Below are 23,998 nucleotides of genomic sequence, written 5' to 3'. Positions count from 1 at the left end.
CTGGTTTTAATTGCTGCTCTTTAGGTGTTAGACAGTTATGCTACACCATCCATAGGGAATGCAGACATAGGTTTTTCTAAATGTGCTTAGCATGTCAACATTTTAAGCATTGGCTTGTGATTGTTACCACTAAGGCTTGGGGAGAGAGGGGCCTCGGTATTAACTATTGAAAGCAGGGGGCCTAGGACTTGCTATTGAAAGCAGATCTGCAGGGTATTTGTATTCTTTGTCATGAAAGATGTTTACTGTATTCAGCATTTCGCTGATCACCCTATAGTGTCTTTTTTTTTTCCTTTTACATTCAAAATTCATTAAACAAAGTTGGGGGGTTTTTTAACAAAAAATGTCAGCACGGCTTCACATCAGCCGAGCTGACAGTGCGTTTGACCAGCACTTTCAGCCCATAGAGCTATTTTCTTTTTCTAAACCAAAATGACAGCTAAAAAAGGATGTTTTTAAAGAAGCCATCCTTTTTCTTCCCTGGACTCAGTTATGAAAACCAGTCCTATTGTGAAAAGTGTATTTCTAGAACCACTAAAGCTCCTTCGGAGCATTGCACTCTTCCAACAAAACAAAAGGAAATAGTAAGGCTGTGACTGATTAAAAGAGTAAGTAAAAATAAAGTTCAGATCTTTGAGTACCTTAAAATATATTTAATTAAACTTCTCCATGCTGCAAAATGGGCAATTTACTCTCTAGCACTACCTCATTGTACCTTAATGAATGATTTGCCATCCACTGTGCCAGAAAGGAAAATAAGTGGAAGACCTTTCCCTCAGACCTTCCTTGATATTAGTTGTGGTGCGAAGATTTTGGGGGTTAATCTTTCCATTTCACAAAGCAAATAAAATACTGAAAGAAGATAATGGGAAGCAGAGAGCCATCCAAACCAGAACAAATAGAGAAGATAGAGATGAGAATGCACTTCAGTGTGCATTAGAAAACCTATTTTGTAATGTTATTTTACCATTTTCCCCTCAAAAAAAGTCCAACTCTCCAGCTCCAGCATCTGTAAGAAATCATATTTCTTCAATGTTCATTTTTGTATTTACAGTTTCACTTCCATTTTTATTATAAAAATATTAGTCTATATTCTACACTATTATACAGAAAAGATAGTTATTGTCTATTTAATCTAAAAATAGGAAAGAGAATTAATAATTTCCTAGATACGAACTGGGACAAGAGTTGAGCAGCGTACTACAAGCCAACTAATCCCTGTGAAGTTTGCTAAACACACAGGGACACTGCTGACAGATCCCATGTGGAAGCACATGTCCCTGCCACATGTAATATCAGACACAGATTAATAAGATCTTACTGACATAGATTCACTCTGGTTATAAACTCACTGATTACTTGTTCCCCAACACATCAGCAATCTCCTGTCAAAGCCCAGAGTAAGGAAAGGACGTTTCTAAAGGGTGAAGAAGACAAGAAAGCAGTAAAAATGAGGGATTTCACAGCAGGAAAGAACATGACTGCAAAAGGATCAAGCACTGCTTCCTGGTGTGAGTGTCCTAGAAGAAAAAGGGAAAGGAGATAATGTTGTAGAACTGATGAGAACAGTAAAAAGAGAAAGAGGATCAGTTACAGGGGAAAAAAAATAACCCAACAAAATGTGGATGAGAAAGCTGGGACATGTTTCCTGAGCGCTGTGAAGGGTTTGGACAATGCAGATGGGAAAATATTACACTGCAGAGGCTCACTCAGTAAGACATAGCAGCAAATATTCAGCTTTCTGGGAAGTGGCTGCAGAAAATTCTCTGTCTGAGGAGTTAATGAGAAAGTGGTGCTGAGCTGAAGCTTTGCTGCTCCCAAAGCTCTCTTGTATTTTCAATCAGTTGTTTACTTCCACGATGTTTAGAGTGTCATGAGTTTAAGACACGGGCTATTACCAAAAGCACAACCTCGCACCCCACAGCCACAGCTCACAGGAGCCTCTTGACAAGTGACCCCATGGAACTGGTGGCAGCAGGGAAGCCCCAAAGCTGGGGCTGCAGCGTCCCTACGAGTGGGGAGAAAAGTCTCATCCACGCAGAAATGGGAAAGGGGAACCGGCTCCCATCTGTTTTATTCCGGTGTGTTGGCCGGGGTGGCAACGGGGACAGAGCACTTTATCAATTACATTCATATCAAAGACTGCTCGTTAAGGAGTGTAACACCGAGCGATGTGGCTCCTTCAGTACAAGGATATTCCCAGGGAAGGAGCTGCCCTGTCCACACACGAGACCCTCAGGCAGTGCGGGAGCACCGTCGGGAACTTCCCTAAGAAGCAACACGGGAGCATCCCTCTCAACCCTCCTCCCCGCAGCAAACCTCTCCCCAAAAGAAACTTCTCTCCTCGACCACGCGCTGGGCGAGCCGGGGCCGGAGGCAGCGGAGGGGTGTGAAGGGAGCAGGGGGCTGCGGGGGGGACCGGAGCGGGGCCGGCCCCGGGGACACCCCGCCCCGGCGGGGCGGGACGAGCCGCCTGCCCCGCACCGAGGCGTGTAAAAGCGGGGCGGCGGGGCCGGGGAGCAGCGAGCGAGTGGCCGGGGCTGCGGGACGAGCAGGTGAGCGGGGCCCGGAGGGGCCGGGAGGGCAGCGGGACCGCGGCGGGGCTCGGCCCGGGGCAGGGCTGAGCATCACCCGCGCTGTCCCGCAGGTTGCACCAGTTGCCAGGATCGCCGCACAAACGAGCAAAACGTCGTCCGAAATGGCAGCCGAGGTGAGGGGGACCTTTGCTTTCCCGGCGGGGAGGTCTCCGGGTGCTCTGGCGTTCGTGAGCTTCGAGTCTTTCCCTATTTCGTTTGGAAAAGGCTCCCCGGGGGTGTGGTGGAATCAGCATCCCTGGGAGGGGTCAAAAAACGTGTAGTTGTGATCCTCAGGGACATGGGTTAGTGGTGAACCCGGCAGTATTAGGTTAACGGTTCGACTCGGTGATCTTGGAGACCTTTCACAACCTTAATGATTCTATGCTTCGTTTTCCCGGGTTTTAAATGGAGAAGGGGACAGTAAATATCTTTGCTGCAATAGCCCAACGCCCCACCTCTGATGCTGGGCATAGCCCACAGCAGCAAAGATGTACCTGGACACGTCTTGCCCATCCCAGCCCTTACCTCCCCTCACCCCCTTTTCCCTCCCGGTCCCCTCTCCCATCACCCCCGGGCATGGGATTCCCAGCGAGGAGCTGCACAACTTTGGCTTTTTCAACTCCCATTCCCCCCCCCCACACACACACCCAGCAGCTTCTGCTGACAAACCTGCTCCACACCCAGAGCTCCAGCACCCCGAGCCTGCACCCTGGCTCCGCAGGCTCCCTCCTGCTCTTCCCTGGTAATTTGGGGAAAGGGCTGCTCCGGTCCCCTGCCCGGTCCCGCCGCCCGCTGTCCATGGTAGCTCGGCCGCCCGCCCGGCGCCGCGCATCTTCCGAGCCCTTCCGGGGGTACTTTGGGCTTTTTTCTCTTCCTTTTTTCACTTTGCGCTAACATTTGTAACACTGAACGGCACCCAGATCTCTCTTTCTGCAATCTGCACCTTTGCCAGTTTTATCTCAATTTTGTGCCAAAACTTGCAAGAACGTCGTGGACTCTGGAGATGCTTCAAACGGTAACTTCACACACTTGATAGTTACAGGAGTGTTTGACAGGATGTGGCTTGTGCTGGCCCACAGCTCTTTGTCAGCTCAATGTTTTCTTACAGTCTCCCTAAAAGAGTGGGATTTTTTTTAGTATTTCAAATAGTAGTAGATACCACCTTTCAGTGTATCTCCCTGACTTTTTTTCCCTGTCAGGAGACTCTCAAAGGGTCAGTGATCAGCAGCTGCCTTAAAAGAGAGTCCCACGCTGGTCTTGCATCCCATTGCCTGATACTTATTTTCACAGACAGGACATACTCCCTGCAGAGTCCTGAAGGTGTAAAATGTCTTGGAGGATTCCCGAGCCAGACCTGTAACCTCAAGGGCTAAATTCTGGTGACAGCGACATGTTCTCCACCTCTACAGCTGCTTGCCAAAGGCATTAAAGTCCAGGGGGTTTCTGGTCAATGGTATAGACTGAAAAAATTCCATTCCTGAGATTGTCCTCAGTTTTAGTTTGATAAGGAGTGGAATAGACACTGACTGATTTTTAGCAGATATATCCATAAGTCTTTTGAACATGCCTCTCAACTTCAACTTCATTACTTGCAGGGGGATAAAATGATGGCAGGAAGGTTTGTTGGAAGCACAGATCCAATCATGGAGATGCTCAGCGCTTCCATTACTGTTGATCAGAGACTGTCTGAAGTTGATATTCAGGGGAGCATGGCTTATGCTAAAGCCTTGGAGAAGGCTGGAATCCTGTCTAAAACTGAGCTGGAGAAGATCCTGAGTGGCCTGGAAAAGGTATGTCTTTCCTTCACAAACTGTGATGTGTGCTGGAATGAATGGCTCCTTACCTGAGAGCATCTGAGCTGCTCTTCTAAAGAGCGTCCTTAAATGTGCTCGTGTCCCATCCTCTTCAGACTGAACATTCACTAGGAATCATTTCAGTATGAAGTAAGAACATTCTTTTCCTGTTGGCACATGGGATCCTTTTGAGCCTGGCTGCCCTCTGGTAGGAGGCAATGCATAGCATGTGTAGGGGGGAAGAGGAGTCGCAGCAAAGCGCTTTTTTTAAAATATCCATTGTTGTTCCTCACCCACCACGGACAACGGCGAGGCTGTACAATGTTTTATAGGAAAACCTTTGTGGACAATGCTAAAGCAATCAGTGATGTTTTGGCTCACTTCCTCCTTGCAATGCTTAAATCCTACAGCCATAACACTGCAGGATTGCCATGGGTAGAGGGATGAATCCCAGCAGTACAGGATATCAGGATACAGCAAGCAGCCAGGCTTGACCTGAATACCAGAGCTCACATGAGACTTAACTCTTTGGGGTTAAATTTTCATGGGGATGGCAGGAATTTTCTGGGAACCCTTACAGCCCTCCACACAGCAGGGTAACTGTTGTAGCTGACTGGTGTTTCTGCTGGTGTTTGTAGATCTCTGAGGAATGGTCCAAAGGAGTCTTTGGTGTGATCCAAACTGATGAGGATATCCACACTGCCAACGAACGCAGGCTAAAGGTTTGGGTTTTCTGTCCTCTTGTTCCTGTTCCTCTGTAGCTGGATCTGCCTGATGTTAAGGGCATGTGCCTCTGTCCCTCTGTGAAACTCCTCTGGACCCCAAGTGCACAGGCCAGTGTCTCCAAGCCCCCTTCCATGGAAGTGTCACTGTACAAACACAGGACTCAAACCTGCCCTTCCCCAGAACACATCCCATGGCTACTCACAGGCAGGGAGAAGATCTGCTCATGGAGCCTCTTGCTTAAAATACAGAGATACTGATAGAAATCCTCCTCTTGTCCTCAGGAGCTGATTGGAGATGTAGCTGGAAAGTTGCACACTGGAAGAAGCAGGAATGATCAGGTATGTACAGAATCATTTTTTTCTCCTTTGGTATTCCCTCCCCGCCCAATCCTCATTTCAGGAGACTTCAAATCAGCACAGCCTTTGGAACTCTTCCTGGAGAGCAAGAAATAGTGATATCACCACATAAATATGACCAAATGATGAGAAGAAGATGCACTGTCCCATCACTCAAGACAAGGAGGGGTTTACTTTGCAGTAAAAGTGGGCAGTCACCACGTGTCACATTCTGTTTGTCTGACTGTGGCCAATCTCACACAGGTTGTGACTGACTTGAAGCTGTTCATGAAGAATTCCCTCTCCATCATCTCCACACACCTCCTGCAGCTCATTAAGACCCTGGTGGAACGCGCTGCCATGTAAGTCCTTTGCCAAATCCAGGGCCTTGCTGGGCCAGGAGACCTGTAGGCTCGTCTTTGACTGACACCAGTGGGGCAGCAGCAGGGGGGAGTTACAGCCCTGCCCCTGCCCTCCACCCTGGCAGCTGCTCTCACCTCCTTCTCTCCTCTGCCACACAGAGAAATCGATGTCATCCTGCCTGGCTACACCCACCTGCAGAAAGCTCAGCCCATCCGATGGAGCCAGTTCTTGCTCAGGTCAGCACCTTTCAGCCCTGGCTGGAGGAGCCTTCTCCAGCCTTGGGGCCCTGCTCTGCTGGAGCCCAGGAGTGCATCCCCCTCTGAGGGGGTGGGGACAAACCAGAGGGAAACCTGCAGACTGGGACAGGACCTCCCCATGTTCCTGTGTGGCTCTGACCAACTGGGAACCCAGCAGGGGTTGGGCAGTGGTGACCAACTCCCTGCTCTCCATCCTTTGGCCACAGTTACACCCTGGCTGATGAGGTAACACAGAGAATCTTGTGTCCTGCTGCCTGTTCAGCTAAGGCCTTAGTGCCTTGGCCTCATTCCACCCTCTTGTTCGAGAGGGGATCCCAGGCTCCAGGCATGACAGAGTAAAGATTGGAAAGGAAAGAGCCATTCTCTGATTTCATGTGCTCTATTTCCCTTGTCCTTCCCCAGCCATGCTGTTGCTCTGACCCGTGACTCTGAGCGCCTGGGAGAGATAAAAAAGAGGATCAATGTCTTGCCTTTGGGAAGGTAAGATCTACTGTTTGTGTAATCAGTGGGCCTTGCTTTGCTCTGCAAAGTCTTCAGAGGTGCCTTCCCTGCTTCTTAGAGCTCAGTTTTGGATGAGATATGCACAGTATCTTGCATGACTCCTGTTTCTTTCTCCCCTGGCAGTGGTGCTCTGGCTGGCAACCCACTGGAGATTGATAGAGAGCTTCTGCGTAGTGGTAAATGTCTCCCTGTGGTTGAGGGGCTTAGAACTACCTGTAATAACCAGGAGGGAGGGAAGCATTGACACAGGGCTCCCAATGGCACTGTAATGCCCTGTCCTGGAGCCTAAGCCTTTCCTTCTTCAGGCTTTTTGCTGCACTGAGACAGGCAATGCCTGTGAGGTGGGAGGAGGAAGAGCCACCCCTGCTGCACACTGGCTGTCTGGGCTCACAGTAAAGACCACAGCTGGTGCAACATTAGAGCATGTCTGTGTTCCTGGGACCACTCCAGGGCTCACAGTCACCTGCACACTGGGGCACCCTGGGGCATTCAAGCTCCTGTCATGCCAAGCCTGACCTCCTGTGTCCATCACCTTCCTTGCAGAGCTGGACTTTGCTTCCATCAGCCTGAACAGCATGGATGCTGTTAGTGAGAGAGACTTTGTGGGTAAGCACAACTCCAGCACTTCTTCCCAGCACTCTTAGAAGCAGGTTCTGAGGCCTTTCCAGTTAACCTCCTTTAATAAGGGCACTGAAATCCATTATAAGGAAATAAAGCTCTAGTCAGGTCTCCCTGGGTTGTCAAGCAAACCAGCACCTTTTTCCCCTGTTGATTTCCTGCCTTCTCTGCAGTGGAATTCCTGTCTGTTGCCACCCTGCTGATGATCCACCTTAGCAAGATGGCAGAGGATCTCATCATCTACAGCACCAGCGAGTTTGGCTTTCTGACCCTCTCTGATACCTACTGGTAGGTTTCTGGTCTCTGTGATGTAATTCTCCTTAGCTGTCCTCACCTGAGAGCGTGGAGCAGTGTTTGGGGTCTCTCTGAGCACAAAGCTAACACAGCATTAAAAGGCTGGCACAAAGGCAGCCCCAGGGGGAATATTCCTCAGCAATGGTCACTTATTTCTCATTCTGGTAACTCATCCAAGTCTGAGTTCAGCCCAGCAACTCCTCCCTGGCAACTGCTGGCAGAGAGAACTTCCTCCTCAGCTGGGAATGCTGCCAAAGCCCTTCCTTGGCTTGCCACAGCCCTCCCTCCTTGAGATCACTTAGGCTGGCCTACAGAAACCACCTCTGCAGGGGCGGGGAGGGGTTGCCTCCTTTTTCCTTCCTCTTTGGGTGGTGGGACTGTGTGGCTGCTCCAGACAAGTTGCTAAACCAAAGGCTTTGCTGTGGGAAACATGAGAAACTCAACACTCAGTTCACTGCTTTCCTGCACCATAAAGAGGTGTACAAGGAAAGGTGGCCCACATGTTCTTTTGGAAGGCTGGGTCAGTAGTGATGCATGGCCTGTGTCTGTATGGATGGGGATCTGACTCACCATTGCACTCCACACACCTTCCTTGCAGCTCTGGCAGCAGCCTGATGCCTCAGAAGAAGAATCCTGACAGTCTGGAACTGATCCGCAGCAAAGCTGGACGAGTGTTCGGACGGGTGAGCCTGAGAAAGAAGCAAGTGGGAGGGGAAACTGCTCCTACCAGGGCTGAAGCATCTTCCTTCTCCCTCTGCATAAAGAGCCGTGCCCAGTCTGGGCTCTCAACCTGTGCTGGGGGATGTGCCTGGCTCTGTAACTCACTGCCCTGCCTGTTTCTCTCTGCAGTTGGCTGCTATTCTCATGGTCCTCAAAGGACTCCCCAGCACTTACAACAAGGACCTGCAGGTAAAGCACTTGTTAGTTTTCACACCATCTCTGAGCAGACACAGTTCTCCACTACTGTTGAGCTGTCCTGTCACTCCATTTCCCTGCACAGCCCCTGCCTGGGTGCAGGGTGCTGGGAAAGGGGCTGAGGCACTGCAGTGCTGCAGGTGACACTCTGGCCATGGCAGGAGCCTCTGGGATGACACATCTCTGCTGGCTGGGCTGCTCAGCCTCTTGGGCTCCATCAGGTTGACTTACAGCCATTTCCATCCCTGTTCTGACACAGGAGGACAAGGAGGCCGTCTTTGATGTTGTAGACACCCTGAATGCTGTGCTCCAGGTTGCCACAGGAGTGATTTCAACTCTCCAGGTCAGTTCAGTCTATACTACTGAACATGGTCATGGTGCACATTCTGTGAGTGACACAGAAAAGAGCTCCAGACTGGTCCTGAGATGAAGGCTCTTGGCTGCCTTGCCCATATTGCTCACTATGGCCCCCACTGTCAGCCAAAGAGGAGCTGATGATAACACTTCCCTCTTACCTCCCTTCTGCAGATCAACAAGGAGAACATGGAGAAGGCACTGAGCCCCGAGATCCTGTCATCTGACCTGGCTCTCTACTTGGTTCATAAAGGAGTAAGTATCAGAGACCTGGAGCTGTGATTTCTCTGGATGCAGAGTGCTGCGTATTGAGGCCCTGAGATAAAGCCTTCTGTTCTGTCCCCAGGTCATGAGCAGTCTGGCTCAACAAACACAAAAGCTGGAAATGCATTCCTTACATGTATCCCAAGCAATGGAATTGCTGCCAGGGCGGGGCTTGATAGTAATTTACAGGTGGAGTGTTACCTCCTAAAGCCTCCCCTCTTCCACCTCAGAAAACCTGGATTTGGATTGCCCTAAGGGAAAACAGGCCACCCAAAAATGACAGCACATCCAATTTTTTTTCACTGAAAAGCACCCCAGTTGCCTGGTCACTGAATGCAACCTCTGCTTCTCACTGCAGATGCCATTCAGACAAGCCCACATCGCCGCTGGCAAGGCCGTCCACCTCGCTGAGACCAAAGGCACCACCATCAATAACCTCAGCCTGGAGGACCTGAAGAGCATCAGGTTTGTGTCACTGTTACCTTGCCTTGACTTCCCTCCACAGGCACGGATCAACCTCCCTGGGAATGAGCCCTTCCCCAAAGTGCCTGGGCCAGGCAGCCCCCCAAAATCCTCCTGGCCTGAATATCAAGGCTGCTCCTGTCAGGAGTGAAAACACTGAAGGGGGAGAATGTCACTTCCATTCCACGCCAGCGGGGCACAGGCAGCAACTCTTGGGAGGGACTGGGAGAAACTCATGCCCTGCCCTAGAGGCACCAGTCCCCTGAGGGGTTTGGCTCCAAACTTCCTCAGTCTCCCCTTGGAGCTGACTCTTTGGTCTGCCACCAGCAGCTGCTCTGAGGCACCAGAAGTGCAGGAGCAGGGCTGCAGGAGGCCTTTCCCTTTGGAAAAGGGCTCCGTCCTCACTCTCTCACCACCTCTACAAACAAGGAGCATCTTTAGCAGCCCAGAGCCCCCCGTGCTGTCCACTGAGCGCCCTCCCTTTGCCCCCAGCCCCTTGTTTGGCAGCGACGTGTCCCAGGTGTTCAGCGTGGTCAGCAGCGTGGAGCAGTACACGGCCATGGGCGGCACCGCCAAGAGCAGCGTGTCCGCCCAGATCGAGCAGCTGCGGGAGCTGCTCAAGAGGCTGAAGGAACAAGCTTAGAGTGTGGGGAGAGATCCCGTGGATGCAGCGTTGTGCCTATCCCACTAATCTGGAGTTAATAAACACTGGGGTGTCTGTAGTTCGCTGAAACTCCTGTCTCGCGTCTTTCTTCTTCAGCGCAAAGTTGGGCTCCCTCAGCCCTCGTGAGGTTTGGGCTTTGAGAGAATGTGGGCTCTTCCCTCGCTTGTAAATGTGTCTCTTGGAGGGGAGGCTGGCAGAATCGAAAAAGGGAATTGATTGTCCCTTTTTACCCAGCAAAATTTCTTTTCTGCCACCGCGTTGTAAAGCCGGTGTCTTGCTCAGCACCTTCTCTCCGTGCTGATGCAGCAACACGTTGTTGACTCAGGCTCTGTGAGACACACAGGTAATGGCAGTAACACAAGTGTTGCCTCACCAAGTTCGGGGCAAGGGCTGCAGCACAGACAGTACAAACTGCCAGGAGCTAAATCTCCTGCCATTAACAAAGCACCCCAGGAGACACAGTGCCTTCATTCTGCTTTGGACTGTTTGTGCTTTGAACATGTGGTAGAAGGACCAGCAATAGCAAACTTCCCTTTTTTCAACATTTCTCACCACTCTCTCTCCTTTTTCTGGCCCTAAATCTGATCCACTTTCCTGGCATTTAAAGAACAGCACATTCCAAGTACCTGTCCACAAACCTCCTTTCTGTTTGCTCCTTTACTTCCTGCTGTGTTTCTGTTTTGGCTCCTGTCTCATTCTCCAGATCTGTTGCCAGAAAATCACTTAAGCACACCAAGTTGACAGCCTAAAGGAACAAGAAAGTTATAGGGAACCCCAAGACTCAGCACCTACAGAGTCAGAAGAAGGGAGTTTTCCTCATCCCCAACTTGTAGTTCCTTTTCCTCCCATAAATTTCCTTAATCTGTGCCCCTCATTTTCCCTATTTGTATCTTCCAGCTCCTGCTAAGTACCTTCAGAGGCCTCAGCTGAACAGATTTCCTCTTGCTCCCAGCAGCAAATGTCTGGTATTCTTCCTCATGGCCAGTGCTGAGTGACACAGGGCCCTGCCAAACTGAAAGGAAAAGGGAAATTTTAGCAGATTATCACATCTCAGTCTCTTACTTAAATAAGTAGTTCATAGTCACTGGTACTTTCCACCCATCCACCCCTTTCTTAAAATTGTGAAATAATTTAGATTGGAGGGGCCTGTGGAGGTCTCTGAAGTTCCACAAACATTACAGGAGTGTGTGGTATCTTCAGACTTTCACCATCACCCTACTATGACTCATTGTGATTTGGGTTTTGGTCTCAAATCCCTACTCATTACAGATCACAGGAAGGCACTTAAGCCAAGAATTCATGTAGGCTGATTATCAAGTGGTTTGTTCTGGATGTAAATCTAGTACTCACTGTTTTTTCAAACCCTCAGCAACCTCCTGTCACATCCTGGAGCACAGACACCCATAAAAGATGAACATGACGAAAGAAGCACTAAAAGTGAGGGACTGCAGAAGAGGAAGAACCTGGCAACAAAATGGTTCAAAGAGGTGTTCTCAGGGTAGATATCATGATGCTCTGTGCATCTGGAAGTCTGAAAGAGGAAAGGAAATAATCATAAGTGGAAATGTTTGAGAAGCAGTGAATTAATTGCTGGCTAGGTACAGAGCCTGAGCCCTGTTCTGGACTGATACTGAAGGGAGTACACTGGAAATGCAGCTGCAAAAGGTCCTTGCTGGGCAGCCAGAGGCAGCATCCTCTCTGCTCTGGAAAGGAGCATTCCCATGCACATCCATGCAATCCCACCGTGCCCCAGAGTTCAGCTCAGAGAGGGGGGTTGATAACGGGCAGAGAAAAACACAGGAAAGACACCTGGACTAGGTCCCTTCCCACATGAATTATCCCAGGTCCTGCGGCAACAGGGCTGGTTAAAGGGCAGAAAAACCCGAAAAGGGACAAGAAAACGGGGGATGCCATTCCTGAGTCTCATCTAAGGCATCCGACGGCGCACAGGGACAATCCGCGCCGTGGTCTCGCACTCCGACCGGCACAGCAGGACCAGCCCGTGCGCGGGGAGGGGGCACAGGAGCGGGGATATCGAGGGAGGGGGGACAGGAGCGGGGACACGGAGGGAGGGGGCACAGGAGCGGGGCCGGCCCGGGGACACTCCGCCCCGGCGGGGCGGGACGAGCCGCCGGCCCCGCACCGAGGGCTGTGAACGCGGGGAGCGGCGAGAGAGCGGCCGGGGCTGCGGGCGGAGCGGGGCCGGGGGCTGGCGGGACCCCGTCGGGGATCGGGAGCGGGACTAGGACTGGGATCGGGATCTGGATCAGAGCCTGACCGCCCCGCCCCGTCCCGCAGCTCGCTGCAGTTGCGGGGTCGCCAAACGCCGTCCGGAATGGCAGCCGAGGTGAGGGTGAACTTTGCTTCTCCGGGGGGCTCAGCCGAGTTAAACTGTAAGTCCCAGAGCCTCCAGGTTCTGCCCCGGACCTGGGGAAGGCCAATTAGCGATGCGGTTCGTGCCTGACGACTTGTGTTTGGGCAGGAGGCACTTTCCAGCAGCTTGGGTAAACACCTCCCTGAACAAAAGCTGCGTTTTCGGTTTCCTTCCCTGGTGAGACGTGACCAGGCAGCTTGGCGAGTCACACTTGCTGCTTCCAAATGGCTGCTACAGCCCCGGCCTCCTCTGCTCCAGGTTACAGCCCATCATCTGTCAGGCTGTACAGCCACTGCTCCAACCAGAGCCCTGCAGCTGCCTAAAATTAATCTTTCAGTTTAGATTTCCTGATTGCAAATGGATGTGTTGCAATGTTTCTGCTCACCCACTTCTTACTTTGATGGAAACCCGTAATACTTAAGTTATACCTAGAAATTTCTGTTCCCCAGTCCAGTGCTTAACCTCTGGAATGGCCTTTAATTTAGCATCCCCTGTGCCGTGCTCCTGGGGGCACCAAATGAGTGCTGAGGACCTCTGACATTTCTTTTTAAATTCTGATTCCCCCCATCTGCCTTCCCTCAGCTTTCTGACAAAGCCGCCTTAAAGATACCCAAAAGCACATCCCCGCACTCCTACCTCTGTAGGCTCTCTCCTGCTGTCCTCTCAGGCCCCTTGTTCCAGCAGGGATCAGCACAGACATGGAGACAGTCACTAGGGAAAAAATTCCTGAGGTTACTCAACAGTGCTTTGTGTGACTGGTAAAGCCCCAGCACAGATCAGTTTACAACTGTCCTGCCAGCTCCTTGCTGTCCATGGTAGTTGTAGTGAACAGCAGGAGAAGAGACTTGGCAGGGGTGTTTAAAAAATCAAGTAGATTATTAATTATTATCCACTTCAAGTGTCCTTCAATTGCTTTTTTTTTGGTGCCTGAGAGCACCGCAGAGTTGCTTTTGAAGTCTTTGATAAACTGTAAGGCCTCTGCCCAGGTAAAATTCTTACCCACTTCAGTGCAAGTCTGGCAGAGTTCAGGCTTGGGGGGTGTCTTACCTGGGCAAGCAAAAAGCTGCTCAACAAGTGACACACGTGGGCTGAGCCAGTGAGTCCATCCAGGTGCTGAATCACTGGAGGCAGAGGGTCCCACACACCCTGCTGGGATTGTGTACCTGCCTTTGGTCACCCAGTGAAGGAGCTGTGCAGGGGACACATTCGAGTGTGTGAGGTCACTGTGTGAATCCTGCTTTGGGTGGCAAAAAGACCCTTTTTTTCCCCATGTGTTTCAGCACCTTTTTGTTGATTTATTTTTCTGAACATTCCTGAACCCGGAATTCCCTTTCTGCCATGTGCATCTTATCATGCTGATTTTACACCAAAGCCTGCAAGCACATCATGAAGTCTGGAGATGCTTCAAATGGTAACTTCAAACACTTCATAATGTGGCTTGTGCTGGCCCACAGCTCTTTGTCAATCAAAGAACAATCTGTTAGTTAAACAGCACAAAAAGGATTTAGAGGATACTTTCACTCTAATCCTTACTGCTTTACTTTTTACCCCCTTTAAAAGGCTGTCAAAGGGTTGTTGACCTGCAGCTGCCTCAAAAGAGAAATCCATGCTGGTCTGGCACCAGGTGCCCTGATATTAATTTCAAGGACTCCCTGCAGAGTCCTGCAGAGGTAAAGTATCTTGGATGGTTCCTGAGCTAAACATCACATCTCAGGGGTAAATAATACTGACAGTGATGTGTTCTCCTTCTCTTCAACTACTTCCAAAGATCCTGAAGTCCAGGGGTGTTTCTGGTCAGAAAGGACAGTGGCATGGCCACTGTGTTGGATAAACAGATCATTAGATATTACATAGTACACAGAAGCTGAAATGAAGTTATCAGGCCTCTTTAACTTGTTTGTTTCTCTCTCAGGGGGATAAACTTTGGGGAGGAAGATTCAGTGGAAGCACAGATCCAGTCATGGAGATGCTCAATGCTTCCATTTCCTATGATCAGAGACTGTCTGAAGTTGATATTCAGGGGAGCATGGCTTATGCCAAAGCCTTGGAGAAGGCTGGAATCCTATCAAAAACTGAGCTGGAGAAGATCCTGGGTGGCCTGGAAAAGGTATGTCCTTCCTTCACAAACTGTCACGTGTGCTGGAATGAATGGCTCCTTACCTGACAGTAGCCTCCCTGTATTTAATAATCATCATGGTATAAATATGGTATGATAATAAACATCATCTGCTGATGTTTGTAGATCTCTGAGGAATGGTCCAAAGGAGTCTTTGTGCTGAAACCAACTGATGAGGATATCCACACTGCCAACGAACGCAGGCTAAAGGTTTGGGTTCTCTGTCCTCTTGTTCCTGTTCCTCTGTAGCTGGATCTGCCTGATGTTAAGGGCATGTGCCTCTGTCCCTCTGAAATTCCTCTGGACCCCAAGTGCACAGGCCAGTGTCTCCAAGCCCCCTTCCATGGAAGTGCCACTGTACAAACACACAACCCAAACTTGCCCTTCCCCAGAACACATCCCATGGCTACTCACAGGATCCTCGAGCTGAGTCCCTTCCAGGCAGGGAGATGTGCTCATGTGGAGTCTCTTGCTTAGAATACAGAGACACTGACAGAAATCCTCCTCTTGTCCTCAGGAGCTGATTGGAGACGTAGCTGGAAAGTTGCACACTGGAAGAAGCAGGAATGATCAGGTATGTACAGAATCTTTTTTTTTTCCTCCTGTATTCCTCCCCCATCTCAGTTCCTTAATTGAATTTTTTATGCCATCTTTCACATGCCCTGACGCTCTCCAGCATGTACTTGGGCTTTAAACTAGTTATGCTGCAATGACTCATCCATATAGGAGAATGGGATCTGCAGCATTGCTTCCTGGTGGTAAAAAAAACACCTCCCCTGACGTTGCTTTGAAAGCCCACAGAAACCCTGACTGCTGGCTGGGATCATTCCTTCTACTGATGACTGACTTGTGTTTGTTGAAGATTCTCTGATTCAAACTTAACAAATACCTGGGAAGTCCATGGCAAAGAACAGGCTCTGGTTCTGTTCATGGAAAGCAGCACACAGCAGCTTTCACAGACAGTGACCAGGGACAGATCTGGTGAGAGGAAGATGCACCTTCCCACTACATAGAACAAGGAGGGGATAACTGTGCCAAGGCTTTCTGCTGAGCAATATTTGGTCACCAGATCTGTCACATTTTGCTTGGTCTGATCGTGGCCAATCTCACACAGGTTGTGACTGACTTGAAGCTGTTCATGAAGAATTCCCTCTCCATCATCTCCACACACCTCCTGCAGCTCATTAAGACCCTGGTGGAACGCGCTGCCATGTAAGTCCTTTGCCAAATCCAGGGCCTTGCTGGGCCAGGAGACCTGTAGGCTCGTCTTTGACTGACACCAGTGGGGCAGCAGCAGGGGGGAGTTACAGCCCTGCCCCTGCCCTCCACCCTGGCAGCTGCTCTCACCTCCTTCTCTCCTCTGCCACACAGAGAAATCGATGTCATCCTGCCTGGCTACACCCACCTGCAGAAAGCTCAGCCCATCCGATGGAGCCAGTTCTTGCTCAGGTCAGCACCTTTCAGCCCTGGCTGGAGGAGCCTTCTCCAGCCTTGGGGCCCTGCTCTGCTGGAGCCCAGGAGTGCATCCCCCTCTGAGGGGGTGGGGACAAACCAGAGGGAAACCTGCAGACTGGACAGGACCTCCCCATGTTCCTGTGTGACTCTGACCAACTGGGAACCCAGCAGGGGTTGGGCAGTGGTGACCAACTCCCTGCTCCCCATCCTTTGGCCATTCTTACCTGCTGGGTTGTGGCATTTTCCAGCTTCAGGTGTTTCATCTCTCCTGTCCTTCCCCAGCCATGCTGTTGCTCTGACCCGTGATTCTGAGCGCCTGGGGGAGGTGAAGAGGAGGATCAATGTCCTGCCTTTGGGAAGGTAAAGTTTACTTCTTGTGTAACCCTCAGCCCTCACTTTGCTCTGAGACACGACCAAGAGGCAGATCTCTACATCCCCTGGACCACGGGGGTCTCTATACCATAGGGACTGGAGAGCTGTGAGGGGGCAAGCCCAGCTTCTCTCACCAAAGAGAAGACTTTAACCATAAAAATACTGCTCTTATCCCTTCTTGAAATCAAGAACCAAAAGGCTTTTCCTCTTTGGAAGAAAAATTCTGGTTTACTCCAGACCTTGATGAGCTTCAGAGCACACCAAAATGAACTGGGGGAGGGAAATCTTCAGAGAGGTGTCATCACTGCCTCTAGAGCTCAGTTTTGGTTGGAATGTGCAGAATATCATGCATGACTCCTGTTTCTTTCTCCCCTGGCAGTGGTGCTCTGGCTGGCAACCCACTGGGAATTGATAGAGAGCTTCTGTGTAGTGGTAAATATCTCATTGTTACTGAGAGGCACAGAACTACTCAGAATATCTGTGACTTTGGGATGCATTGGAACATTGGCCTGATGTTATTTTCCATGTGTTGCAGCACCTTAACATGGGGGTGGAGGGTAATAAATAAATAAGAAAGAGTATGATCTGATACTCAGAACAGGATGTGGGATACCAGGAGACTTGGTAAGCCAGGAGGCTTTTTAGTGCATTGAGACAGGAGGTGCCTGTAAGGTGGGAGCATAAGCAGAACCACCCCTGGCTGTCTGGGATAAAAGCAAAGACCCCTCTAAGGATGTTTGTGTTCCTGGGACCACTCCAGGGCTCACAGTCACCTGCACACTGGGGCACCCTGGGGCATTCAAGCTCCTGTCATGCCAAGCCTGACCTCCTGTGTCCATCACCTTCCTTGCAGAGCTGGACTTTGCTTCCATCAGCCTGAACAGCATGGATGCTGTTAGTGAGAGAGACTTCGTGGGTAAGCACAACTCCAGCACTTCTTCCCAGCACTCTTAGAAGCAGGTTCTGAGGCCTTTCCAGTTAACCTCCTTTAATAAGGGCACTGAAATCCATCATAAGGAAACAAAGCTCTACTCAGGACTCCCTGGGCTGTCAAGCAAACAAGCACCATTTTCCCCTTCTGATTTCCTGCCTTCTCTGCAGTGGAATTCCTGTCTGTTGCCACCCTGCTGATGATCCACCTTAGCAAGATGGCAGAGGATCTCATCATCTACAGCACCAGCGAGTTTGGCTTTCTGACCCTCTCTGATGCCTACAGGTAGGTCTCAACTCTGGGCTGAAAGCCTTTCCCTCAGCCTCTCCTTCTTAGCTTTTCCCTCCTGAGAGCGTGGGGCAGTGTTTGGGGTCTCTCTGTGCACAAGGCTGACACAGCATTAAAAGGCTGGCACAAAGGCAGCCTCAGGGGGAATATTCCTCAGCAATGGTCACTTACTTCTGGTTCTGGTAACTCAGCCTAGTCTGCATTCACCAGCAACTCCTCCCTGGCAACTGCTGGCAGAGAGAACTTCCTCCTCAGCTGGGAATGCTGCCAAAGCCCTTCCTTGACTAGTCAGGTTTGCAATCCCAACAGACTCCTTGTCTCTCAGAGTGGCACAACCACAACCCTCCCTCTCTGAGGTCACAGCATCACTTAGGCTGGCCTGCTGAAACCACCCTGGAGGGGCTTGGGTGGGAGGAGCCTCCTTTATTCTTCCTCTTTGAGAGGTGGGACTGTGTGGCTGCTCCAGACAAGTTGCAAAACCAAAGAGAAACTCGGTCAGTTCACTGCTTTCCTGCACTATGAAGAGGTGTACAGGGAAAAGGGATCTATCACTTTTGAAGGGCTGTGTCTGTATGGATGGAGATCTGACTCACCATTGCACTCCACACACCTTCCTTTCAGCACTGGCAGCAGCCTGATGCCTCAGAAGAAGAATCCTGACAGTCTGGAACTGATCCGCAGCAAAGCTGGACGAGTGTTCGGACGGGTGAGCCTGAGAAAGAAGCAAGTGGGAGGGGAAACTGCTCCTACCAGGGCTGAAGCATCTTCCTTCTCCCTCTGCACAAAGAGCAGTGCCCAGTCTGGGCTCTCAACCTGTGCTGGGGGAAGTGCCTGGCTCTGTAACTCACTGCCCTGCCTGTTTCTCTCTGCAGTTGGCTGCTATTCTCATGGTCCTCAAAGGACTCCCCAGCACTTACAACAAGGACCTGCAGGTAAAGCATTTGTTAGTTTTCACACCATCTCTCTGAGCACATACAACTGTCTTCTGCTCTGTTGAGGAGTCAGTAGAGCTGGCTGCTCAGCCTGTTGGGTTTTTGGGCTCCATCAGGTTGACTTACAGCCATTTCCATCCCTGTTCTGACACAGGAGGACAAGGAGGCTGTTTTTGATGTTGTTGACACCCTGAATGCTGTGCTCCAGGTTGCCACGGGAGTGATTTCGACCCTCCAAGTAAGGCTTCTTCTTCAGATTCTTGCTATTGAACATGGTCATGGTGCACATTCTGTCAGTAACACAGGGAACAAAACTCTAGTCCCAAGATGAAAACTCTTCAGTGCCTCACCCATAGTGCTCATTTTGGTCCCCTCTGTCAGCTGCTCAGGGGGTCAGAGCATCCTTTTAGAGCCAGGACCTTTCCAGAGGAATTCCTCTCACTTTGACCACTAATGTGCCCCCAAGGAGGAGCTGATGATAACATCTCCACCTGACTGTCCTTCTGCAGATCAACAAGGAGAACATGGAGAGGGCACTGAGCCCGGAGATGTTGGCTACTGACCTGGCTCTCTACTTGGTTCGGAAAGGAGTGAGTATCAGAGGGAAACCTGGAGCTGTGACTTCTTTGGATGCAGAGAATTGCTCAGTGAGATGAGGCCCTGTGTCCTGTCCCCTTCTCACTGCAGATGCCGTTCAGACAAGCCCACGTTGCCTCTGGCAAGGCCGTCCACCTCGCCGAGACCAAAGGCACCACCATCAATAACCTCAGCCTGGAGGACCTGAAGAGCATCAGGTTTGTGTCACTGTTACCTTGCCTTGACTTCCCTCCACAGACACAGATCTACCTTCCTGGGAATGGCCATCCTCATGGCGCCCTACCCCAAAGTGCCTGAGCCAGGCAGCACCCCAAAATCCTCCTGGCCTGAATATCAAGGCTGCTCCTGTCAGGAGTGAAAACACTGAAGAGGGAGAATGTCACTTCCATTCCACGCCAGCGGGGCACAGGCAGCAACTCTTGGGAGGGACTGGGAGAAACTCATGCCCTGCCCTAGAGGCACCAGTCCCCTGAGGGGTTTGGCTCCAAACTTCCTCAGTCTCCCCTTGGAGCTGACTCTTTGGTCTGCCACCAGCAGCTGCTCTGAGGCACCAGAAGTGCAGGAGCAGGGCTGCAGGAGGCCTTTCCCCTCGGAAAAGGGCTCCGTCCTCACTCTCTCACCACCTCTACAAACAAGGAGCATCTTTAGCAGCCCAGAGCCCCCCGTGCTGTCCACTGAGCGCCCTCCCTTTGCCCCCAGCCCCCTGTTTGGCAGCGACGTGTCCCAGGTGTTCAGCGTGGTCAGCAGCGTGGAGCAGTACACGGCCATGGGCGGCACCGCCAAGAGCAGCGTGTCCGCCCAGATCGAGCAGCTGCGGGAGCTGCTCAAGAGGCTGAAGGAACAAGCTTAGAGTGTGGGGAGAGATCCCGTGGATGCAGCGTTGTGCCTATCCCACTAATCTGGAGTTAATAAACACTGGGGTGTCTGTAGTTTGCCGAAACTCGTCTTGCTTCTTTTTTCTTCAGGGCTGGGGTTGCCCAGCCCTGGTGAGGGTTGGTGTGTGAACCTGGCAGAGGAGCTGGTTACGGGGTGTGCAAGCTCCCGAGGGATGGTGGGTGCAGAGCAGCAGGGTGTTTGTGTGTTGGGGGAGGCTGGTGTTTGTCCACATGGTGCCTTCACACATCTCAGTCAATCAGACCTTCATTGTTCCCAGCTGCTCACTCCCACTCCCAGGCAATGAATAAATGAAAACCCCTAAGCAATTGCACAGTAAATAAATCATAGAGTCACAGAATCAGCTGGGTTGGCTCAAACTGCCACAGAAGGGGCCTCCAAGATCATCGAGTCCAACCCTTGATCCAACACCGCTGCCGTTCCCAGACCATGGCACTGGTGCCACATCCAGTCTTATCTTAAAAACTCCAGGGACAGAGAATCCACTACTCCCCTGGGCAGCCCATTCCAATGTCTGATTACCCTCTCTGTAAAGAAATTCTTTCTAATATCTAACCTAAACCTCCCCTGGCACACCTTAAGACCATTGGCACAGCTTAAGACCATAAACTAAACAAACAAACAAACAAACAAATAAAATTAGGCAATTAGTAACTTTAAGGTCCTAAGTAAGGAAACAATAAATAAATAAATACACAAACCAGTAAATAAAGGCAATTAATAACTTTAAACCCCTAACTAAGGAAACAATAAATAAATAAAGGCAATGAATAACGTAACCCCCCAAATAATTAAACAATAAATAAATAAAAGTAGGCACTAAATAACTTAATACCCCTAAGCAACGGAACAATAAATAAATAAACAAACAAATAAAAGCAGGCAATACATAAAACCCCTTAAGAAACGAAACAATAAATAAATAAATAAACAAATAAAAGCAGGTAACACATAAAACCCCTTAAGAAACGAAACAATAAATAAATAAATAAATAAAAGCAGGCAAATACATAAAACCCCTTAAGAAACGAAAAATTAAATAAATAAATAAACAAATAAAAGCAGGCAATACATAAAACCCCTTAAGAAACGAAACAATAAATAAACAAATAAAAGCAGGTAACACATAAAACCCCTTAAGAAACGAAACAATAAATAAATAAATAAATAAATAAAAGTAAGTAACACATAAAACCCCTTAAGAAACAAAACAATAAATAAATAAATAAACAAATAAAAGTAGGTAACACATAAAACCCCTTAAGAAACGAAACACTAAATAAATAAATAAACAAATAAAAGCAGGTAACACATAAAACCCCTTAAGAAACGAAACAATAAATAAATAAATGAATAGATGGATAGATAAATAATTAAATAAATAAACGGAAGCCGTTCGAGGAAATCCCCCAGTCCCGGGCACAGCCCCACACTTACAAGTTCCTTCACGCCGGGATAGCGGTGGCTTTGCCCGCAGGTGACGCGTGGGGCAGGACGCGGTCCCATCCCGTCGGGGCGGGACCGGGATCGGGATCGGGATCGGGACCGGGATCAGGATCGGGATCGGGATCGGGTCGGCCCCGCCCCCTGGCCCCGCCCCGGGCCGGGCACTGCCCACACCCAAGATGGCGGCGGCGGCGCCGGGCGGGCGCGTGGCCGGGCTGTGCCCGCTGCTCCTGCTGCTGCCGCTGCTCCCGGGGCGGGCGGCGGTGCTGCCCGGGATGCTGCAGCCCCGGGACACCCCCTCCCGCGAGCGCAAGGAGCTCGGCGGCCTCTGGAGCTTCCGCGCCGACTTGTCTCCGGGCAGGGACGCCGGGTTCGCGCAGCGCTGGTACCGGCAGCCGCTCCGGCAGGTAACGGGGGCGGCGGGGCGGGGGGACATCCCGGGGGTCGAGGTGCGGGACCCCTCCAAACCAGGCTTCATCCCGCCCCGACAGCACCGTTTCCCCCTTTCCTTCCTTCCTTTCTCCCTTCCTTCCCCACCGGGCTTGCGGAGCCGCTGCCCTTCGTCCCCCGCTCTGCGCTCGGTTAGGGCCGGGCAGAGGTTATTCTTAAGGCAGGTCCTAATTAGCAGCAGCCTCTGGTGATCCTTCTGATGGTCCCGCAGCTGCTGTGAGGCCAGGAACCGTTTGAATGAACTCCAGCCACCTTCAGCTGCCCTGTGCTGCAGGAGCCAGGCTGGCCTTGCACAGCATTAACCTGCCCTTCAGCAGCTCAGAATAAACAGAAACATGCCTGGAAAGGGCACTGGAATTACTTATTTCGAAGTTGCAGAGTGCTGATAAGCAAAGTTTTAGTGTAACTGAAATCTGTTAGGAAATTAAGACCATTACCTAAAAGAAAGAAGTTATGTATTCCATGCATAAAGTGTCTAAGTCATTCATAATTACTAATTTTAGTCTATTTTTAGGCTAAATTTTTGGCCAAATTGAGGAAGGGGAGAAGAGCTGAAAGACACTGTGCTGCTGGAAGTTATTGCAAAAAGTGCCAGCCAGGGGAGAGGAGTCCTGAACTATTCCCCCACAAAGGGAGGCTTAGACATGTACACTTAACCTGCTTTAAACATCAGAGAATCTCCCAGAAGGAGACACTTGTTCTGGCCATCCCAGTCAAAGGATGTCCTGCATCAAATACTAGAAAATCCGCTTCACCATCCAAGGATTTTCCCTCTGGGATTTTCTAGTGTCTGATAAAGGCACCGAGTTCTCTGCAGTGCTGGTGCTGAGTCAGCCCTGCACATGATGCTCACCCTGGGCAACTGCACCTTCCTTGTTCCCCTTTCCATGGAAAGGCTTCCTCAGGAAAGGGGAAGCTGCTGCAGCACTTGTTTGTGCAACATCACAAGCTCAGCAGGTGCTAAAAATGAGCAGCTCTGCTTGGCAATAGGACCTCGATGTTCAGCGTGTTGTGACACTGCCTCCCTCTAACCCTTACCTTAAAACAAGCAAGTGAAGTGATTCCATTGAATCCCTGTTGCTTTCAGGGGCTGAGAAAGGCTGAACTCATTCCAAACAGTCTCCACGAACCTTCCCTGAGGAATCTGTCCCAAAATATCCGTTAGTCTTGCCACCCTTTTACTACAGCTCTTAGCCTGACAAGCAGCACCCCAACAACCCCTGCATTGCTCACCCAACAGCTGGAGCTGTGCAGGAAAGAATACAGGCTGTGGGAAACCCTGGGCTAAAACAACAACCTGGGTGTTTCCCCCCCACCACCACCTCTCTGATTCCATGACACCAGAGCCATTAGCGAAAGCACTTCATTGTACATCAGGAGGGGAAAAAATATGAGCAGCTGTTTCCTGCAGGAACAGGCACATTCCCGTGCCTGCTGCTAATCAGGACGTGTGTAGGACCTGTGACAGACCTCACCAGTTTCTAAACAGGTTTTCCCGAGTTATTTCTCCCTTGGCAAAGGGATTGCAAGGCTGTCGTGGTAGGGGACACCTCCAGCAGTAAAATTTCTCTTTTTAAGTGACCTGTTCCTTCCCTTTCCATGAAATTCCTGCCAGACCGGCCCTGTGATTGACATGCCAGTGCCCGCCAGCTTCAACGACATGACCCAGGACCCCAGCCTGGAGAACTACATCGGCTGGGTCTGGTATGAGAAGGAGGTGCTGCTCCCTGCCCGCTGGCTGCAGGACTCCCCCAGCACCAGGGTGGTGCTGCGTTTTGGGAGTGCCCACTACTACTCCATCGTGGTACGTGAGATTGTCCGTGTGCTCCCAAAATTGTGCTGCACTGGAACTGGGCTCATGGCATCTCTGCCTAGATTTTGTATCCCTTTGCTGTTTTCTTCGCTCTTGCCTGTTTTCCCCCAGCCAAGAACTTGGCCGTGATTTCCAGTTTCTCTTTGCTCCAATATCAGGACTAGTTCCTAAATATTTCCTCACTAAACTGTGTCTCAGTGACATTTGT

General features: G+C 50.5%; 3 protein-coding genes and 1 long non-coding RNA gene across 13 annotated transcripts in view; 3 read left to right on the top strand and 1 right to left on the bottom strand.

Annotated features, from left to right (window-relative positions):
- Nucleotides 1–1,001: 1,001 nt before the first annotated feature.
- On the bottom strand, nt 1,002–21,589 carry LOC116796606. Of its 9 annotated transcripts, none has more exons than XR_004360424.1 (11): nt 21,519–21,589; nt 18,252–18,370; nt 16,292–16,383; nt 15,027–15,163; nt 13,544–14,871; nt 13,133–13,207; nt 11,473–11,653; nt 11,034–11,134; nt 8,034–8,152; nt 3,246–6,486; nt 1,002–2,955 (listed from the first exon to the last, which is right to left on the bottom strand). It is a non-coding gene; the product is annotated as an uncharacterized LOC116796606 (long non-coding RNA). The 9 variants fall into 9 exon arrangements; XR_004360427.1 differs by lacking the exon at nt 13,544–14,871 and having other exon boundaries at nt 3,246–3,689; nt 4,420–6,486; XR_004360429.1 differs by lacking the exon at nt 13,544–14,871 and having other exon boundaries at nt 3,246–4,864; nt 5,298–6,486.
- On the top strand, nt 2,519–10,191 carry LOC116796601 (argininosuccinate lyase). Its single transcript, XM_032707329.1, has 17 exons — nt 2,519–2,555; nt 2,648–2,710; nt 4,172–4,366; nt 5,008–5,091; nt 5,377–5,433; nt 5,695–5,792; nt 5,952–6,029; nt 6,453–6,530; nt 6,675–6,727; nt 7,095–7,157; nt 7,343–7,457; nt 8,062–8,146; nt 8,313–8,372; nt 8,638–8,721; nt 8,907–8,987; nt 9,355–9,461; nt 9,951–10,191. Exons 2-17 carry the CDS (start codon nt 2,699–2,701, stop codon nt 10,099–10,101), a joined length of 1,401 nt encoding a protein of 466 aa, XP_032563220.1. The 5' UTR covers nt 2,519–2,555; nt 2,648–2,698; the 3' UTR covers nt 10,102–10,191.
- Nucleotides 12,307–20,122, top strand: ASL (argininosuccinate lyase). Of its 2 annotated transcripts, XM_032707327.1 has the most exons (17): nt 13,869–13,907; nt 14,057–14,166; nt 14,409–14,603; nt 14,739–14,822; nt 15,130–15,186; nt 15,727–15,824; nt 15,984–16,061; nt 16,350–16,427; nt 16,819–16,871; nt 17,293–17,355; nt 17,541–17,655; nt 18,280–18,364; nt 18,531–18,590; nt 18,745–18,828; nt 19,100–19,180; nt 19,278–19,384; nt 19,887–20,122. In XM_032707327.1, exons 1-17 carry the CDS (start codon nt 13,883–13,885, stop codon nt 20,035–20,037), a joined length of 1,524 nt encoding a protein of 507 aa, XP_032563218.1. In that variant the 5' UTR covers nt 13,869–13,882; the 3' UTR covers nt 20,038–20,122. The 2 variants fall into 2 exon arrangements, with proteins under 2 accessions (XP_032563219.1, XP_032563218.1); XM_032707328.1 differs by lacking the exons at nt 13,869–13,907; nt 14,057–14,166 and adding an exon at nt 12,307–12,469.
- A 94-nt stretch (nt 21,590–21,683) lies between the features above and the next one.
- GUSB (glucuronidase beta) overlaps nt 21,684–23,998 on the top strand; it is an 11,439-nt gene continuing 9,124 nt past the window's right edge. Inside the window, exons 1-2 of the mRNA XM_032707324.1 lie at nt 21,684–21,934; nt 23,593–23,781. Of these exons, the coding sequence (XP_032563215.1) occupies nt 21,707–21,934; nt 23,593–23,781 (417 nt within the window). The 5' untranslated portion in view covers nt 21,684–21,706. The remainder of the gene's footprint in view (nt 21,935–23,592; nt 23,782–23,998) is intronic.

This window comes from Chiroxiphia lanceolata, chromosome 20 (genome assembly GCF_009829145.1).
Source record: "Chiroxiphia lanceolata isolate bChiLan1 chromosome 20, bChiLan1.pri, whole genome shotgun sequence".
Taxonomy (NCBI): Eukaryota; Metazoa; Chordata; class Aves; order Passeriformes; family Pipridae; genus Chiroxiphia; species Chiroxiphia lanceolata.
This window is presented reverse-complemented; position numbering and strand designations above follow the sequence as displayed.

Coding starts and splice junctions, on each gene's coding strand:
- LOC116796601 (XM_032707329.1), top strand. Junction 5,793..5,951: donor CTGGTGGAACGCGCTGCCAT/GTAAGTCCTTTG, acceptor TCTGCCACACAG/AGAAATCGATGTCATCCTGC. Junction 7,158..7,342: donor TAGTGAGAGAGACTTTGTGG/GTAAGCACAACT, acceptor CCTTCTCTGCAG/TGGAATTCCTGTCTGTTGCC.
- ASL (XM_032707327.1), top strand. CDS start 13,883: ATGAAGTCTGGAGATGCTTCAAATG. Junction 17,656..18,279: donor ACCCTCTCTGATGCCTACAG/GTAGGTCTCAAC, acceptor CCTTCCTTTCAG/CACTGGCAGCAGCCTGATGC. Junction 18,829..19,099: donor GAGTGATTTCGACCCTCCAA/GTAAGGCTTCTT, acceptor GTCCTTCTGCAG/ATCAACAAGGAGAACATGGA.